The sequence below is a fragment of the Amphibalanus amphitrite genome, unplaced genomic scaffold (genome assembly GCF_019059575.1).
Source record: "Amphibalanus amphitrite isolate SeventyFive unplaced genomic scaffold, NRLGWU_Aamphi_draft 000058F_arrow, whole genome shotgun sequence".
Taxonomy (NCBI): Eukaryota; Metazoa; Arthropoda; class Thecostraca; order Balanomorpha; family Balanidae; genus Amphibalanus; species Amphibalanus amphitrite.
In genome coordinates, this window is record NW_024881554.1 from 1,132,584 (window position 1) to 1,150,649 (window position 18,066).

Sequence of the window (18,066 nt, forward strand, 5' to 3'; positions counted from 1 at the left end):
AGCGACAGCTCGTCGGCGAAGCTGGCAGTCAGCTCTCCTACCCTCTCTCTCTCTCTCTCTCTCTCTCTCTCTCTCTCTCTCTCTCTCTCTCTCTCTCTCTCTCTCTCTCTCTCTCTCTCTCTCTCTCTCTCTCTCTCTCTCTCTCGTCCCTAGTAATATTTGCTGCGAGTATTTAGGCTAATAACCAGTGAACCACACACAATGACCGTGCTGATATATGACCCATGCAGTGGCAGACATCAGCATACGACCCACCGGCTCCCTTTCAAACTATCGAGTGTCCAGTGACCGTCCGGCCCCGTCAACCACGTCCAGTGACCGTCCGGCCCCGCCACCCATGTCCAGTGACCCCTTCCTTCTCCAGCTGTCCAGTGACCCACCGGCTCTCTCCCTGTCCAACTGTCAGGTAACTCCCTCCCTGCCTCTCTAACTAGTGTCCAGTGACCCACCAGCTCCCTCACTCTTTTTTTTTTAAATAAATTTAGTCCAAACCTTTTGCTAGGAAGGATTCACAAGGACAGAGCCACCGCTAAGCGAAGCTTGTTGCGACGACCCTGCCCTCTACCCTCCGATCGCGCCATTCCAGTTCTATGGCAGAATTTAGAGTCCAAAGTTTAACCCGCGCCCTGCTGGGGGGTGTTTGAACACCCCCCCTTGTGGTTTTTCGCGAATATCTCAAAAACGGCGGCGCGGAGCGCCGCCGTTTTTGGTACACCTTACCATACATCAATTCTACACATGTTGTGAAAATTTCAGACCAAGGTCATTCAAGGTCAGGTCACCAGGTCACTTGAAGTGACCTCACCTCATAAAAACTTTCAATGTCTGTCATAGCTACACCGAGTGACCGATCGCTTTGAAACTTTCAGCGATTGCTAAGAGCAATAGCATGTACAAAATGTATATCTCAGAATTTTGATATCGATGACCTAAGGTCAGGTCAATTTTGCGACCTCCCCATTATAAGTCAATGGGAGAAAATTGAAATGCGCCTCTTTTGGATGAAAGACATTATAAACACTCCCAAACACCGAATTACAAGTGGTTTAGACACACTGAACTTGAAAATGGTGTCCGTGACCCTTGTTTATGCCCTGAGGTCATCTTAGGTCACGAATGGTATCTAACAGTTTTTCGCAAATAACTTTTGATAGAGGCATGCTAGAGCGATGAAAACGCCTTAGATGTGTTCAGCTCGACGATACGGATCGACTGATATGCAACATGACCCTTTCCGGTCAGGTCATGACCTTGACCTGAGGTCAAATTTTCAAGTTGACCTTTCAAGGTCAATTCATAGTTCATTCGATGCGTCTTGACGAGAGGAACACGATGCCGGTAAAAGTAAGCTCGTACAAGGCTTGGGTCAAAAGTTATTGCAGAAAAACTGTTTTCGAAAAAATCGGCTATTTTTGCAGTTTTTGCCCCCTGCAGGCAAAACCGTTGACGTTAGGTCAAATCTGAGAGAATTACTCAGAAAGGGCGTTAATAGGGCTATCGAATGCGCTTTTCCGCGGCGCTGTAGCTCTATTGGTTCTCGAGTTATGCGTTGGCTTCTTGGAAATTTTCGACATTCGACCTGGAAATCGGCGAAATTTTGCCTTCAATGACCTCTGGTGACCTGACCTTTGACCGGACCAAAAAATTGACCGAAGTGATTTCGTCATTATTTTTTACGCTCTTTCGAACGCCGCCTTCCGCGTATCGCTACGTGGCCCAGGAGCCGAGTTACAAGGGGGGGTGTTCAAACACCCCCCCCCCCAGCAGGGCGTGGAAATCCAGGACCCCCAGCAGGGCGCGGGTTAACGTGCGCACATTGCCGCGCACGGCCGGTCCCCTCACTGACTTCGCCTGGCTACGGCCTGCCACCAACCGCAACCATACCTGTCAGGAGGCATATAAATGTCAAACGCCCGTCGCGCTTCGAACGCGGACTGTTGTAACCGGGAACGCGTGCTCTCACCACGCGGAGTCCAACGCTCTACCAACTGAGCTACGGGACCGGACTCTCCGCTGTCCAGTGACCCATCGGCTCCCAATCCCCCCCCCCCTGTCCAGTGACACACCGGTTCACCCTCACTCTCCCCCGTCCAGTGTCCAGTGACCCATCGGCTCCCTCCATCTCCAACTGTCCAGTGGCCCACCGGCTCCCTCCCTCTCTAACTGTCCAGTGGCCCATCGGCTCCCTCCCTCTCCAACTGTCCCCTGACCGCCACTGCACGGGTCGGTCGGTGACCTACCGACACTGCTCTGACACCGATTGCCTCAGGCGACAGACGGCGACCGGGCACCGAACAACCGACGACACGACCGTGGATTCCGGAGATACCGACCCGTCACTCAGCGATGTGGTTATATGGGAGAGGGGAGCATCCCCAATACTGAAACGCAATTTAAGGATTTTTAAGCAGGCGGTCAATATCATTTGTCAGTTGTGGAGAGGAGTTTCGTACCTATTGGGTGGCCGAACGAAAAATGTTGAGAATGCGAGTCAGACTGTGTGCCATGGAAGAGGGACGCAAAAGCGTCCCACTATATACGCATGGGTCCCTGTTTATAGTTTACAATTTGGTGGAGTAACGAATTCGAGAAATCGCAACGATTTTTATCACCCTTGGCCTTGACCAGATAAAATAGCATTTGGAGCCATTCGCAGTACACGCTAGTTATGCGTGCAGGAATGTGTCTCATATTACATACAAGGTAAAATGTTAGCAATTGCCTAACTCGAAACTGTATATGGGAGAGCAGCTCTGACAAAATTGCAGCCTTATGCATTTATTGATGCTACATCGTTGTTTATAACGCATCTCAATGGGTACTTTTCCAAATTGCCAACAAACAGGTCATTTTAACAATAAAAATAATAATCGACCACAGGCCGAGCACAAACATAATTCGGCTATATGCGTTAGTTGACAGCCAAACACAACATTTCCCTGAAAACCAAACGAATCAAGTGCCTTATTCAGACGAATATAAAGCAGCATAGCAAGCTCTTGCGACAGCACACATAATGAATACACAGTTCAAACACATTTCGAGCGCAGTAACCATACACTGAATGCACGCCTACATGAAGAGATCCGCCAAGAACTCGTCAAACTCTTCGTCTCTGGTCTTTTCCTCTTCCACAACAGCGGGCTGTTTCCATATGTCATCCCCCTGCGGTGTGACCGAGTCCTTGGCACCACTGATACTGGGTGGGGCACGGTCTGAGGGGCCCGCCTCGGGCCCGTCATCTTGTTTATCACTGGCCACCTTGTGTGACTTTTTGTCCTTTTTGGATTTCTTTTTCGTATAAACTTTCGCCTTCCTTCTTTGTTTTGAATGGTTGAGCTTACGGGAGCACTCGGGACAAAGACGCAGTTTGACGAGACAGTTTTTCTGTTCGCCGTGTTCCGCGTACGAGAAGTTGACTTCCCAGGAGGTGAGCGACTCTTTGGCGGAACAGTGCTTACTACCGCATGTGAACTGACCTTTGCCCGCTACCACCTCCTTTTCGGTCCGCCAGCGCATGGCGACCCGGTTCAGTTTGTAGTAGGTCAGGTCACAGATGCAGTACTCGCGGTAGAGTTTGTCGTAGTAGCGTTTGGCCAGGCGGCGCTCCCACGAGTCGGTGGCGTCCTCTGTCGTCCACACGAACCGGTGCTGCTCGCGGAGCACGTCATAGTCATTGCGGTCGCGGCTGGTGTCCCGCTGGAGCGCCGCCGTGGCGCCCGGGTGGTACAGGTGGTAGTTGTTGATGAGCTCCTTGTGCCGGTCGTAGGCGTTCAGCGCCAGGTAGTGCAGCCGGCGCACGCGGCCCTCGTGTTTGGCACGCTCCTCGGAGAACTGGGCGCCCTCCGGCCGGCCGGCTGGCGGGCGGCGCGGCTTCTCGGCGAGGTCCCTGCGGCGCCGGTGCCGCGCCTCCACCTCACTGTCACCCTCAAACGCCGACTCATACTCGTTAGACATGCTTGCTGAACCATGTGCTGACCTTGCACAAAAACTATAGCATCAGATCAGCTGAAGAAACAGCTCACTAGTAGTGTTGAAGCATCCTGAAAGAGTAAATTGGAACATTATTAATTTGGAAAAAATCAGATAGATATCTTATAGCTCAGACACTTTGACAGCTAAAACATCAGCTGTTATAAGTTATAAGGCATTAATTTGTAAAAACATTACCTACCAATATATTTTTTTTTTTTACTAAAATAGGAATTATGAAAGATAGCTGCTACATTTCAAATGGCTTGCATTGAATCACTTATACACAACATAAGATGTATATCTGCAGAAGGAATAATAAATAATTGGTCAAAGCAATGTAAAAGTTTAGCATTAAGCATCATGTGAATGTGAAATTCAGTGTGCGTGTGTGCTCACAGGGTAGGTACATAACAGTCACAAGCACAAGACTCTGTAAGTGTTATCTTGAAATTTAGATTGCATAATGCAAGCACAGCTGTTCAAATGATAGAAAATATGACAGGATTGAAATGAGCTACTTTAACATACAAATGAAAAAACTGTAAGCATTCAATTCTGCTGATTTAAAAAGTCAACTAATGATTTAATTGAAGTGGATAAACAAGTGAAAGCCACTGTTTCATTCAAAGTTGCAGCTGTCAACTTCTGGCTTGGCCGCACAGTGCTTTTTTAACCCTCGCCGGCCGAGGGGGGGGGGGGCGGGTGCCGCCCCCCCCATAGGGTTTTTTCGCGATAGCTCCGAACACGCTGGCGATAGAGAGCTGAAACTTGGCATACCTGACCTTTGATCCAAGCCGCATCTTTTGACACCAACCGCATTTTTGGGTCAGGTCAGGTCACTGACCTATGACGTCATAAGTGAACCTCTGCACGGTCTTCAGATGTCGCAACTTCGCAACGCCCTCACTGCCAGAGGAGATGTCACAGGGCAATGAAACTTGCAGGATCTAGTATCCATTATGAGTCTCACAACTTGTATATCTCGGATTTTTCCTAAAGGTCATATGAGGTCAGGTCATTTTCGTGACCTCACCATTATAAGTCAATGGGGAAATATTCAAACTGCTATTCTGGCGCCGGGAACGATCTCCAACTATCTCAAGCACACAGAATCGTGATTTGATGCACTCCTTGCAAGGTTAGATGCGTCACTTTTGCAATGTTGACCTTCCGTGACGTCATTTATGACGTCATCAAGGTCATATTAGTTTTTCGTCAATAACTCCCGATCAAATTGAGCAAGCGAGTCGAGAAAGCCACCAATGGACTCACGAAGACCTGCCGAATTGAATGATATGCGACATGACCTCTTTCGACCAACTTCGTGACCTGGGGGTGCTGACCTGACCTTGACCTAAGGTCAACACCCTAAGTTGACCTGACCCGAACAAAAAGTATATCATTCGACGCGCCTGAGCGAGGCGAACACGATGCTGCCAAAATCGCGGCTCTGCGGCCGTTTTTTGCGAAGTTATTCACCAAAAACTGAACCGTACCCTGGGGCACTTAACCTGACCTCAGAGGTCACCGGTTGACCTAGGACCTTAAAATCGGGTACCAATCTCTGCGTCTCGTAACGGCGCACACGCTCGTTTTTTCCGCGACGCGCTAGCTCCACCAGGGGCGAAACGGCGAGGGGGGGGTCGTACCCGCCCCCCCCCCCCCTCGGCCGGCGCGTATGTAGAAAACCAATAGGTCCGGCGAGGGTTAACAGTGCCCCGTAAAACAATGAAAACATGTGAACTGATCAAACCTGTCTTGAATTGGTTGGTTTTGGGTTAAGCACCACATCCAGTGGACCAAGGCGCTAACTGGAACTCTCACGCTGTTCCGAGCGGTCAGGTAGCGACTGCCACGTGCATCGCCCAGAAATCGAACCCGAATGGCCGAATGGTATATACTGCATTGGGCCTAATCTAGAGGCAAGTAACTTACCCCTAGACCGGAATGCTCCCCCTGTCTTGAATTGAAAATTAATGCAGTGGCTACACTATGCATTTTCTGCGTGCGTTTTTTGCGAGTTTGCGTGATTTGCGGAATATTGTTCTAGAAAGAAACAACATTTCGTTTTTGTTATATGTTTTTCATATAAACTTTTAATTAAAATAAACGGTTTATTAACTTTTATATAAACAGTTAAATTAATAATAAACATTTTTCAAGAACGATATTACGCAAAACCCGCAAACACGCAAAAACGCACGCACAAAACGCATAGGTAGTGCAGCCAGGCCTTAATGCTTTATAGGTACTAACTCACTGTAAACCCACAGGGCACAGGCCGTAACTTATGTAAAATTAAGTTATGGTAATAAATCTTCAAACCATTTTACGTAATGTAAAATGGTTTGAAGATTCATTCAGCCCAAATACCATAGCAGAGGACAACAATCCAATTCACCCCATCCCAATTCACATTTCAATTTGCGCCAGTTTTGTATACATTTGATTTTACATAAACATTCTTTTCCGTTTCAAACGGTGTTACATGACGTAACAAAATTTTTACAAGGTATTTGATTTTGGGGCAATTAGATTCAATAAAGTCATCTGTTGGTTAAACATACTAACTTTTTTCGTGTAGTCATCATAATTTGCAAAATTTCATCCACTATTGTTCGAATTTGAATAGAAACGGCTTCCTTATCAACTTGTTTTGCTACTTTTACTAATGACGTAAGATGAAAATACATTACATAACTGGAACCGTTCTTTCCGGTTCCAGCCAAGGGAATTTATTGAATAATGTGTGAGAGGAGCTGAGCCGCAATTCGCAAAGCCACATAAGGCAAGAATAATTCAGAATTTACGGTCTTGTAAGCATTTTGAGTTTACCTTCTGTGATATTGAGTGAAGAGTCATGCAGTTTTTGTTAAGAAAAGGTAAGTTCTGTTTTTCAGTGTGGCTTACCTTGACCCAATCCTTGACCTACCCTATTTTATTCCCACAAATTCCAAACATTGACATGCTCATTGCTCCTAAATCTAAAAATAGGTAGGCTTGTATTCATTTTGTATATTTCTTCCTTTAGCCTATTTGATTTATTTAATTAACTCAATTCAAATTCATAGTTATCTCTTGACTCTTCTGCTCTTCTCGATAAGCACATTTAGTTATTTGACTTGTATGCACATTGCGACGAGTGCGGGATTTACCCACGAGTGCCTTTCTTAAAGCCTGTTAGCGTAAGGTAAGGTATGGAAACTCTTATACACCACTGGTGATATGTTAACTTGTGCAATTGAATTTAACAGCAATATTTACTAGCCTTTGATTGAGGAATTTTGGGTTTTCAATTTGTATATAATTTCTGGGCAATTAAGACATTTTGATGATGAATATAGGCTAGCTAGGTGGACTGAGGAAGTGCCAAATGGACTCAAATAAAGCTTGATAATTAACTGAAAATACCATTGAGTTAGGTTATTGGGAATCATGACTGGATTGTAAGGTCAGGGCAAACAAGGACAGCCTGTATTGTGATTGTCTTTGTGGTCCTGGAATTTAGGGCCACTGAGTGTTTCAGAACAGACAACCACAAAGCAGGACCAAATCAGGATGTAAATTCAGCTTGAGACAGTGGCTGCCTGGTTGTGTCTGTGTGGAAATCACTTTATAACTGCTTTCATGGATCCTTTATAAGCATGAAGTTACATGCATAAGAATGCATCCAGCAAGGAAGGCACAATTATTTATTTCATAATTCATATGTATAATAATTGGTATTATGTATATGAAATTCTTAACCCGCGCCCCAGTGGCGGTCTCAGCCAACTTCGCCCTAGTGAGGGGGGGCATATGTTACCACCCACCTCTAACTAAAAAACTAAGAGGGCTAGAAAGACGCGGTAAAAAGCAGTTGATAGCTCTCAATGCGTACGTTTGAAAGTATGTCGATCATTTTTCACCTTAGAGCAATATTGGGGTCACAAGAGGTCATCAAAGGTCAAAATTTGCCAATTGTCATTATATTTTTCAGAAAACATGCCGCTATCTCAGGAACTATGGTAGCTAGAAAAACGCATGGAACAGCAAACGATAGCTTGTGAACTCTTCTTTTGAAAAGGTCAAAATCAATATTGACCTCAGGTCAACGGTTTAGCCTCCAGAGGGCAGAAACTCCAAAAATAGCTGTTTTTACGAAAAGTGTTTTTCGACAATAACTTTCGACTACAAAAAGCCACGACATTTCTATTGCCGGAATCGTGTTCCTCTCGCCGAGACGCGTCGAATGAACTATAATTTGACCTTGAAAGGTCAACTTGAAAATTTGACCTCAGGTCAAGGTCATGACCTGACCGGAAAAGGTCATGTTACATATCAGTCGATGCGTCTCAACAAGACAAACACAATGAGACCATCCCCAGCGTTCTATCTCGTTCCAATCGCGAGTTATTGGCAAAAAACTGTTTGTAGCCTCAAGTGACCTCGGATGACCTGTCTAGAGGCTATCAGTAAAAATGACACCTTGGTCATCACGAGTGGACTAAATCATTGTGTGTCTGCAATATTTGGACTGTTCCGATGCGTAAACACGGATCTAGAGGCTTTTTCATTTTTCTCCATTGACTTGTAATGGTAAGGTCACGCCACTGACCTGACCTTAGGTCACGGATATAAAAAATCCGAGATATACAAATTGTAGGCGCCCATAACAGCATGCAATCCTACAAGTTTAAAACCTTTCTGACAAACACTGCAGGCTGGACATGATTGCAAACTTTTTTTTAGGCTTGGTCAGTTAACTTGACCTGGTGACCTGACCTGACATGACCTGGGGTCAAAAATTTCACACATTGTCCAAAATTGATGTACCAAAAGCTACCCCAAGCGGCGCGGCGCTACGCGCCGCGGTTTTTTATTCACACGCAAAAAACGCGACAGGGTGGTAACATATGCCCCCCCCCCCCCCCCCACTGGGGCGAAGGTTAATAGCCAACAGTGTTAAGCACCTGTTTTTAATATTTTATCTGTCTACTTCGCAATGTCCCATTGGTTGCTGAATGTTCAGCGTATGATTGTACTACTGCTGGACACTAGGAGGCGCCCTGGCGATGGGCAGCACGGTCCAGGCGAGCCGCTGGGTGCAGCCGGCGCGGCGCCACGGTGCGCTGGCGGCCGCGCGTGCTCTGCTCGCCGCTCAGCTGGACGAGATTCGGGAGGCGGGGACATGGAAAACAGAGCGGGTTATCACCACGCGCCAGGACGCCAGCATCGGCGTGGAGGGCCGCTCCGACCGCGTGCTCAACTTCTGCGCCAACAACTACCTGGGCCTCTCCGTAAGGCGTGCTTGGAGACTCCTCCCCGTGTGTGCCTCTCTGCAACCGGCACGGATTGATTTCTGCACCGGCGACCGCATGGCCATAGCGGCTCACCTGCGAACGTGCACGCATTTTTAGTTTCACCGCATGCGTGTGCATTGTGATAACTTTTTGTATTAGTCCTTTTTTGCTTTCTGCATTGCTATGAGTTGTGTGTTTATGTGTATTATATTTTATTTTGGACATCAGCACTGAACAGTGAACAGTGAACACCGTTTTTTTTTTTTTACTGAAGCATGCGATTTAGATTAAGACTAGGGTTACCCGCGTGCTCCGCAATGCGAGGAAGGGTAATGTTTGACCCGTGGGTGTTAGGTTGGTCCTGTGTCGTTTCGGTTGGTATCCATTTCGTTCGATTGCTTTATGACGGCCAAACATTTTGTAATTAAACAAAAAAGATACATCGCATCGAGGTTCCCGTGTCGTATTATCATGCGTTCCACTTTAGAATTAGTCGAAAACTGGCGTGAAGTCTTCTGAGGGCCATCGATGAATTTCGCTAAAAATGACAATGTAATGGTTTGGAACATTTACATTTTTAAGAATACTTTTGATCATCATGCAAAAATGAAGACTGAACCTTGGACAGAATTGAATGCTCTTTCCAACGGTGCCATTTTTAATTGCCAGAGATATCAGATCATTGAGGAAAATCCGTGTGAATAATAAAGTAGCGAAACATCGACAAACAACATTTTCTCCAGCGATTTGTACCACCTTGGCGTCGATAAATTAGTTATTCACAATTTTCCCATGAAAGGCGGTACATTTCTCTTGCCAACAGGCGTTGTTACAACTCGCTCCGCTTAGCAGTCACAGAAAAATAAAATTAATTCCAAAATCCCTCAAAAACCGCAATTTTTCAAATAAAAGTGCCCTCTCCGGTGCACGTGGCGCGTGCTATCCTCTGCATTGCACACCATTCAATAGCCCGTTCAATTCTGTACACGATGCTGTTTTCCCCGTGCCGGTCGGACCCCTGGTCACCAAGATATTGCACGGGAACTGGACCCGTGTCGGCCAAAATTAGCCGTTTTCGCCCGATTTCGCACGCCGATTTATACATGTAAAGTCTATGACGCGAATTTGCACTTTTTGAGCACGCGCCACGCGCTCCCTATCGACCCGATCGAGCTGAGACCCCTCAAAGGCACGTCGCGCATCCTTGATCTATAAGTTGTGCAAATTTCACCGGGCTAGGTGCAACGGTCTGGCCTGTAGTCCACGCAAAGCACCACCAAGTTGGGACCTCGGTAACGGACAGACGCACCCTCCTCAAATAGTAATATAGACAAGCGGCTGCGCCACTTGCTTTGCTGCGTGGTAGGAAAAAATTGCAGCACCAGCCAATTTGCTTTTGAATGGTGTTTGATTCATGTCGATGTGTCCTCTAGAAGCATAGATATGGACGGAAATGTGAAGAGAATTTATAAAGAGCTGTTCTGAGGGCGTTGTTGGATGAAATTTGGGTGATATGGGGTCAAGACGGGTCAAAGGGGTCAGCCCCGGTCACTTTGGGTCAGGCCAGGTCACATAGGTCACCTCTCGTCCGCTGGGATCAGCCCGGGCCACTGTTCTGCTTTTGCCTCCACCACTACCCCTACCCCTACCACTACCCCTACCCCTACCCCTACCACTACCCCTACCACTACCCCTACCACTACCACTACATCTACCCCTACCCCTACCACTACTACTACCCATACTCCTACCCCTACCACTACCCCTACCACTACCCCTACCACTACCCCTACTACTACCCCTACTACTACCCCTACCACTACCCCTACCCCTACTACTACTCCTACCACTACCCTTACCCCTACTACTACTCCTACCACTACCCCTACCCCTACCACTACCACTACACTACCCCTACCACTACCCCTACCACTACCCTACCCCTACCAACACCGCTGGGTCATGTCAGGTCACAGAATAATTGGATCCAATCAGTACTAAAATATCAGACCTAAAGTGTTCTCAGCCCTGCCCCTATTCGTGCCATTCCATTACCCTTACTCGATTTTGTCGGAAATGGCGCTTTGTGGCAAATGTGGCGCATTGCGGCAAATGTGGCGCATCTGCACCTGTTGGTTGAGCATGCATCCTGGCACCAAATTGTACCCTTATCGGGCCATATTTGACAAAACTGTGCGATTTGCGGCAAAAATGGCGCCTTGTGACCAATGTGACGCATTGCGGCAAACGCGGTGCGTTTTTATACTTGTATCACAAACTGCTCCCATTGAAAGAAAATCAACACATTCTCTCGCCACTTTTTATTCAAATTAAAAACTTGCCCATCCGCCAATGCGAGGCACCCGCCACCGATCGGCATGCATTTAGTCCACAAAGTTTGTCGACCCCGGCTCTCAATGAAGATATAAGAACCAATCAAAATTTCATAGGCGTTCTTCCGGCGCGCGCCACGTGCCAACCGTGCACCCCAGCGAGCCGAAACCTAGAAAAGGCGCTGACCCGCTCTGTCACCTATAAGGTGTGCAAATTTCAACCCCCTACGATATACCGTCTGCCCTGTAGGCCGGCTAAATTGAACCCACTACACGTCGTGGCGGACAGACAAACAAACAGACAGATGGATCCTGTTCAAATAGTAAGATAGATGTGGACATTCCCTGAAATGAAAGACAACACAAACCTTACGTCGTCAGGCTGCAGATGACCCGTCTTCCACAACACATAAGACTTGCTTGATGTAATGTAGGCATTAGGCAATCGTAGCTGCTAATGCTACATACGGAGAAGTTGTCAATGTCTCACGTACGAGTGCGTTTTACCTGGAAGGGGATATTACGATGTGTTTCATTTGTTGCTGCTGCCAGGCGTCAGTCGGCAGGCACAATTTATGATCAGGGTCTATAACTCGGATTAAACCGTGGTTTCGACTGCTTCTTCACGCCTAATGCAAAATATGACAATATGTGTATTGTGTAGCATATAAGTGTCACAATGTTCGCAGAATGCCGCCATCGTAACACGTGTTTCTTAGCATCAGCCTGCTTTGATAGAAATGCGCCACATCGTTCGTACCATGGATGCCCTTTCGCGTGATTTTTGGAACGATATCATGTTTTTGCTGCACGTTTTTGATTCTCATGTTGTGTGTCTTGTGTCGTGATCGTTGCAATGTTGCATGCTTACTGTATAGTTACGGCCTAGATGTCATGCATTTTAAATTTGTTTTTACTCCATGCTTTCATCATTCAGCTTGTAAGGAACTTAAGATAAGCGCTGTACTAACTCTCCCCGCCATTGCTAGCCTAACAAGTAGAATGCGTACTCGTGGACTTCGCATATTTCCCTTCTGTTTTGTCAGCGTCGTGTTTTTTTTTTTTTTTTTTGGCAGTCGAATATATTCGAGGGGACACATGCCTTTTATCAACATGTTCTCGCGGTTGGATTTTTTTTTCCATTAGGCTTATTATGTATGTATCTTTTCTTTTTTCCTAAATATATTCCACAAATGGAGGTTGGGAGTTGGGGGGGGGGGGGGAGAGATTGCCACTTAAATGCTTACCTACTGGTTCCATAATTCATGACTTGTGTGAGTAGGCCGGAAACATGTCGATAGCCGAGCGCACTCGGTTGCTGATAGCTGTCGGGATTTTAAGGCGATACCGTATCGGGAAGTATGGGATTTGTCAGTCAGGCTGAGCCAGGGTGTGATGGAGGCGTGTTTGCTGATGCATTACTGTGTGAGGTGGCACCACTCATAGGTCGACTGTGGGGCGGGGCCTGGCTGATATGGTGGGAGCCTGGTCGGAAGGGCGGGTCGGTGGTACGACTGCGGCCCGCCGTTCCGATCGGGCGGATTGTAGAGACCCAACTTGCACACTGCACAGTTCAGCGGACACTCGTTGTACCGCACAGTGGACAATCTTTTGGACAGGGTTATGGATACCTAAGCACAACGCTGCCATACGTTATAGCAGTGTCATACATAGTTCGTTCTCCCTAAGCCTGACACAGGGGGCAGGTTAAGTAGTCGCTGACACAGCCGTGTCATCTAACTCCCCATCTCGCCTCGGACACACCTCCGCCGCAGTCGGTCCGAGTGGTCAGTTTGTGGTTCCGTGTAACCCTGTCTGACGGCCGTGCCAACCCGACCGTTGGCTGCGGTCCCAGTACTGTTGGCCAGGGTCATGGGCGCTCTGCTAGCGTCATCAGTGGTGGAGATACCCTCCCCCACTTCCCTCGTGTGGTCCCCGTAATAATCATCCGTAATCATATCGTGTGACAAGACCATAGGTGTTCGCATTCTGTTGTATCTGTATGTTAAACCACAAAACGTTAATTTCACGTTTGTGCCTTTTAATCGTCGGTTTAAAACGACTCAATTATTGGGGTATCTTTTTTGGTAAGGTATAGCGATTATCATGTTGGTTAAATTGGAAATATTTTCATTTTGGGTTCTCTCTCTCTCTCTCTCTCTCTCTCTCTCTCTCTCTCTCTCTCTCTCTCTCTCTCTCTCTCTCTCTCTCTCTCTCTCTCTCTCTCCCCTCTCTCTCTCTCTCTCTCTCTCTCTCTCTCTCTCTCTCTCTCTCTCTCTCTCTCTCTCTCTCTCTCTCGTTCCCACTGTCTCGTTCTCCCTCTATCGCTTTTTAAGCCCTTGTAACTGATTGCTCATTTTCCAGCTAGGCATCTACTGACAGTGCGGTGATACAGTAAGCATGCTTTAAGAGCCTTCAAGTGTTCGGACTAAAAGGCCGGTGATTATTTCTACGGAACCTTACCCGATGTTTGTTCAACAAGCTGGTGACTTCACTCGCTATTTCCGTGGCGTCGAGTGGTGGGCAGATTAGCCTTTAGGCTCCCACTTGTAGTTGAGGCCCTGTGAAAGCCCTCATTCAACGACGTGGACCGCTTTCATCGGCCTGCTATCGATGAGCCGGGAGTGATCTCATCCTACCCCCGTCCATCCATTTGTAGGATCACTTGAAGAATATCAAGGCGCTATCAATACGTGGCTTGTCTCCATTTGCGCCATGTAATAGAAGATTAAATTATTGAAAGAGAGATTGTTTGGAGTACGCGTCAGTGGCTGGTACCAGGTACTGGAATATTCATTTGGCATTTACCAGATGAAGAGTCGAGCCGCTTTGATGAGAGGATTTATCGGGGCGACGATACACAATATATAGATACCCACACACCTTCAATATCAGTTATCAGTATCCGTCAGAAACTCTGTTGGCTCGACCCCTGACCTGCCCTCCGCCGACCCCGCTGCAGAGTCACCCGGATGTGGTCCAGGCGGGGAAGGACGCGCTCGACGTATACGGAGCCGGTCTCAGCTCCGTCCGCTTCATCTGTGGCACGCAGGACATCCACAAGGTGAGCACGGGGCAGAAGGATGTTCGTGAGAAGGATTTGAGGACGCATGAGAAGGATTTGACGACGCTCACTCATTGAGCAATGATTGAGATGAATCTGCAGACACAATACATCATTTTCAAAGTGTGGAGACGGATGACAGTATGTCGGGACCCGGAGGGTGTCAGATATCGTTGATAACGCTAAGCGAGCTTGGGTACACTCGGGGGTAGATTGATGTTCCACCACTCCCTACCCATCGGGCGATCCCATGGCTCAGCACTGGCTGCTGTCAGTATTGCCTGCCCTCAGCACTGCTCAGCACTGCCTGCCAGTGCCAGTGCTGCCACTGGCAACAGCCAGTGCTGAGCCATGGGAGCCCGTTGGTTAGGGAGTGGTAGAACATCAATTTGCCCCCGAGTGTACCTACTTGTTACTTATTGTTTATCGTTATGAGTGAAAATGTGGGACGATAAATGACGTGTGAATATAACTGATAATGAACGCCTTCAGTCTAAAAACTACCCAGCCACGATAAGTCGATGGTAAGAACGTTAATAGCTTTGCAGTTTGCAGAGACGCTGAATGTCGCACCTTGCACCAGATAGTATGTATCACCAATGTCCAACACCAGTGGTATGTCTAGCTGAGTCACCCTTGCACTTCACGTTGCGAGCAAACAACCATAAGATTGAACAAATAAAAGATAAGAAGGCTTTGAAAGGCGCCGTGGATGTGCACCCTCCTATGAAGCTCGTCATATATTTACACTTCAATGCATTATTTGGTTAGATTCTCTTCATATGATTCATCTTTGTAGGAGCTGGAGCGGAAGATATCCGAGTTTCACGGCCGTGAGGACGCCATTTTGTACGCCAGCTGTTTCGACGCCAACGCCGGCCTGTTTGAGGTGCTGCTCACCCCAGAGGATGCCGTACTCTCTGACGAGCTCAACCACGCCTCCATCATCGACGGCATCCGGCTGTGCAAGGCGCAGAAGCACCGCTACAAGCACAAGGACATGAAGGGTGAGCCGGATGAGCCTACTGGGGGGCCGGCATGGACGAATCAGCAATGTCAGCTTGTAGCTATTTCCTGGTGTAAAACAGACACGAACTTAGACTCGCTCACCGCTGTCTGGCCGTGGCCTGTCCACTTTCTCCAGAGCCCACGGGTCCCGTTGTCGCCCAGACCTGTAGGCTGTGCCGGAGACTGTCTCAGATTGTTGTCCCGTGTACCCAGACTTGTACCAGCGAGGTAGAGACTGACTCGCCACTGTTCCGTTTACCCAACCTTTTACCATAGCCTGACCTACCGCTCTCCCTTTGCGCCACAGACCTGGAGGCGAAGCTGCGCGACTCGCAGTCGGCCCGGATGCGTCTGATCGTGACTGACGGCGTGTTCAGCATGGACGGGAACGTGTGCCCGCTGCCAGAGATTGTGGACCTGGCGCGCCGCTACAACGCGCTCGTCTTCCTGGACGAGTGTCACGCCACCGGATTCTTCGGCGCCACCGGCAGGTGGGTTTAGCCATACTTATATACCGGAAGGAAGAGGGTCAAGGGTTCTTTTATTATATGTTAACATTGCCTTGCTTTAGGCAGAAACGTCCATTACCCAATTTTTTTCAAGCCCCGTTCCCGTCGAAGGCGATTAAACAAGTTAGCAAACATTGTTTCCCACCGACCTGGGTGATCAATAGCTCGGCTTATGAGCTTGACCGGATGTCCTATGTTCTGATCGGTCGCCCCGTTCCCATTGCCTGACTGGCTTTCCTCCCCGTCTGCTCTCAGAGGCACTGAGGAGCATTTCGGTATGACCGGCTCTGTGGACATCATCAACACGACGCTGGGGAAGGCGCTGGGCGGCGCCGCCGGCGGCTACACGACCGGACCGCGCGAGCTGACGGAGCTGCTGCGGCAGCGGTCGCGACCCTACCTGTTCTCCAACTCGCTGCCGCCGCCGGTGGTCGCCTGTGCCAGCAAGGTAGGGGTGACGGCGGACTGGCTGACGTGAAATTCACCAGGGAGCGGCACTTGAGAATAGGTACATCAAGTTACACTGCACCAAAAGTCCAGAAGGAATTGCTCATGCTCCACCGGTCAAGGAGATTGACATAGAAAGCCAGTATTTATCTAAGGGAGCTGCCACTTGTGCTCACTTTCAGAATGACGATAAAATGTTCTTGAAGGTATCGGAGTTCATGAGAGTAGTATCATATGTAAGATGTGATAGACGCTATCAGTGTCACGCGCTTCCGTCTTAACGACGGACTTATGCCCCCCCCTCCCCCTCTGGTGATGTGTCTCAAAATGACATCACCCCCCCCCCCTCCGACAGGTGTTTGATATTCTGATGGCCTCCTCGGAGCTGACGGGACGCGTGGCGCACAACACGCGCCGGTTCCGACAACAGATGACGGCCGCCGGCTTCACGGTGGCCGGCGACGACCACCCGATCGCGCCCGTCATGCTCGGAGACGCCCGGCTGGCCACCGACATGGCCGACGCCATGCTCGGTACGTGGGCCGCCATCTTGATGTGCGGTCCGTTGGCTACTTCGGATTTGTATTCTTATGTCCGTTGGTAATAGTGGGGAGAGTCTGATTTCGGAATTGATCTGACACCGTGAGAATATTTTATAGATATCGTTTTGAATAATCTAAAATTTGTTAGCATAATGAAATTGCCGATTTATTCATTGGAAGCATAGTTGCGCCGCGTGTAGCCCCTTGACCGTAGCTGAGTCTCTAACCGTCCCACCTCCCTCCCCAGAGCGCGGTATTTACGTGATCGGGTTCAGTTTCCCGGTGGTGCCGCGCGGCAAAGCCAGAATTCGGGTACAGCTCTCCGCCTGCCACTCGGACGCGGACGTGGATCGAGCCGTGGCCGCCTTCGTGGAGGTCGGACGCCAGTTTAAAGTGGTACCCTAAACCACGGCAGCGGCGGCAAGGTTTGAACTGCAGTGGGCTGACTGGGGGAGCTATACTGCCGTGAGCTGAGGGTCTGCCCTTTACTACAGCTGTTGTCAGAAAGATAGGCTTAGGTACCGCGTTAGCCGATCGGGCAGAGGGTAGTTGGCGGTTGCACGGGTCTGGGGGTTATTCCGGTCCCACTGTTGTAACATTTCTGTCCAGATTTTGGCTGGGACAGAGGGGTTATTAATTGACGTGTGCGTTCCCCCTGTTAACCCGCGCCCTGGTGGGGTCTGTTTATAACGCGACCTGGTGGGGGGGGGGGGCTATTTTTTGCCCCCCCTCGTATCTCCGAAACTACTGGACGGATCCGCGAAATTCAAACGGCGTTCGAAAGGCCTGTCAAATTTGTCGAGGGAAACCAAATTTCATTGACCTCGGGGTCACCGATGACGTCACAGGTCAGGTCAAAGATGAAATGTTTCACCGTTCACGGGTCATCTAGGGAATGCGCTATGA

General features: G+C 48.6%; 2 protein-coding genes across 9 annotated transcripts; one reads left to right on the forward strand and one right to left on the reverse strand.

The window, feature by feature from the left end:
- Window positions 1–2,762: 2,762 nt before the first annotated feature.
- LOC122378376 (protein FRA10AC1-like) lies at window positions 2,763–6,409 on the reverse strand. 8 transcript variants are annotated; one of them, XM_043359371.1, is made up of 3 exons: window positions 5,911–5,955; window positions 5,511–5,516; window positions 2,763–4,044 (listed from the first exon to the last, which is right to left on the reverse strand). In XM_043359371.1, exon 3 carries the CDS (start codon window positions 3,955–3,957, stop codon window positions 3,073–3,075), a length of 885 nt encoding a protein of 294 aa, XP_043215306.1. In that variant the 5' UTR covers window positions 3,958–4,044; window positions 5,511–5,516; window positions 5,911–5,955; the 3' UTR covers window positions 2,763–3,072. The 8 variants fall into 8 exon arrangements, with proteins under 8 accessions (XP_043215306.1, XP_043215314.1, XP_043215307.1 ...); XM_043359379.1 differs by lacking the exons at window positions 5,511–5,516; window positions 5,911–5,955 and adding an exon at window positions 6,392–6,409 and having other exon boundaries at window positions 2,763–4,043; XM_043359372.1 differs by lacking the exons at window positions 5,511–5,516; window positions 5,911–5,955 and adding an exon at window positions 6,349–6,403 and having other exon boundaries at window positions 2,763–4,043.
- Window positions 6,410–6,707: 298 nt separating this feature from the next.
- LOC122378377 (2-amino-3-ketobutyrate coenzyme A ligase, mitochondrial-like) lies at window positions 6,708–17,816 on the forward strand. Its single transcript, XM_043359380.1, has 8 exons — window positions 6,708–6,857; window positions 9,016–9,254; window positions 14,553–14,654; window positions 15,454–15,661; window positions 15,970–16,153; window positions 16,427–16,619; window positions 16,974–17,151; window positions 17,408–17,816. Exons 1-8 carry the CDS (start codon window positions 6,836–6,838, stop codon window positions 17,563–17,565), a joined length of 1,284 nt encoding a protein of 427 aa, XP_043215315.1. The 5' UTR covers window positions 6,708–6,835; the 3' UTR covers window positions 17,566–17,816.
- Window positions 17,817–18,066: the final 250 nt, after the last annotated feature.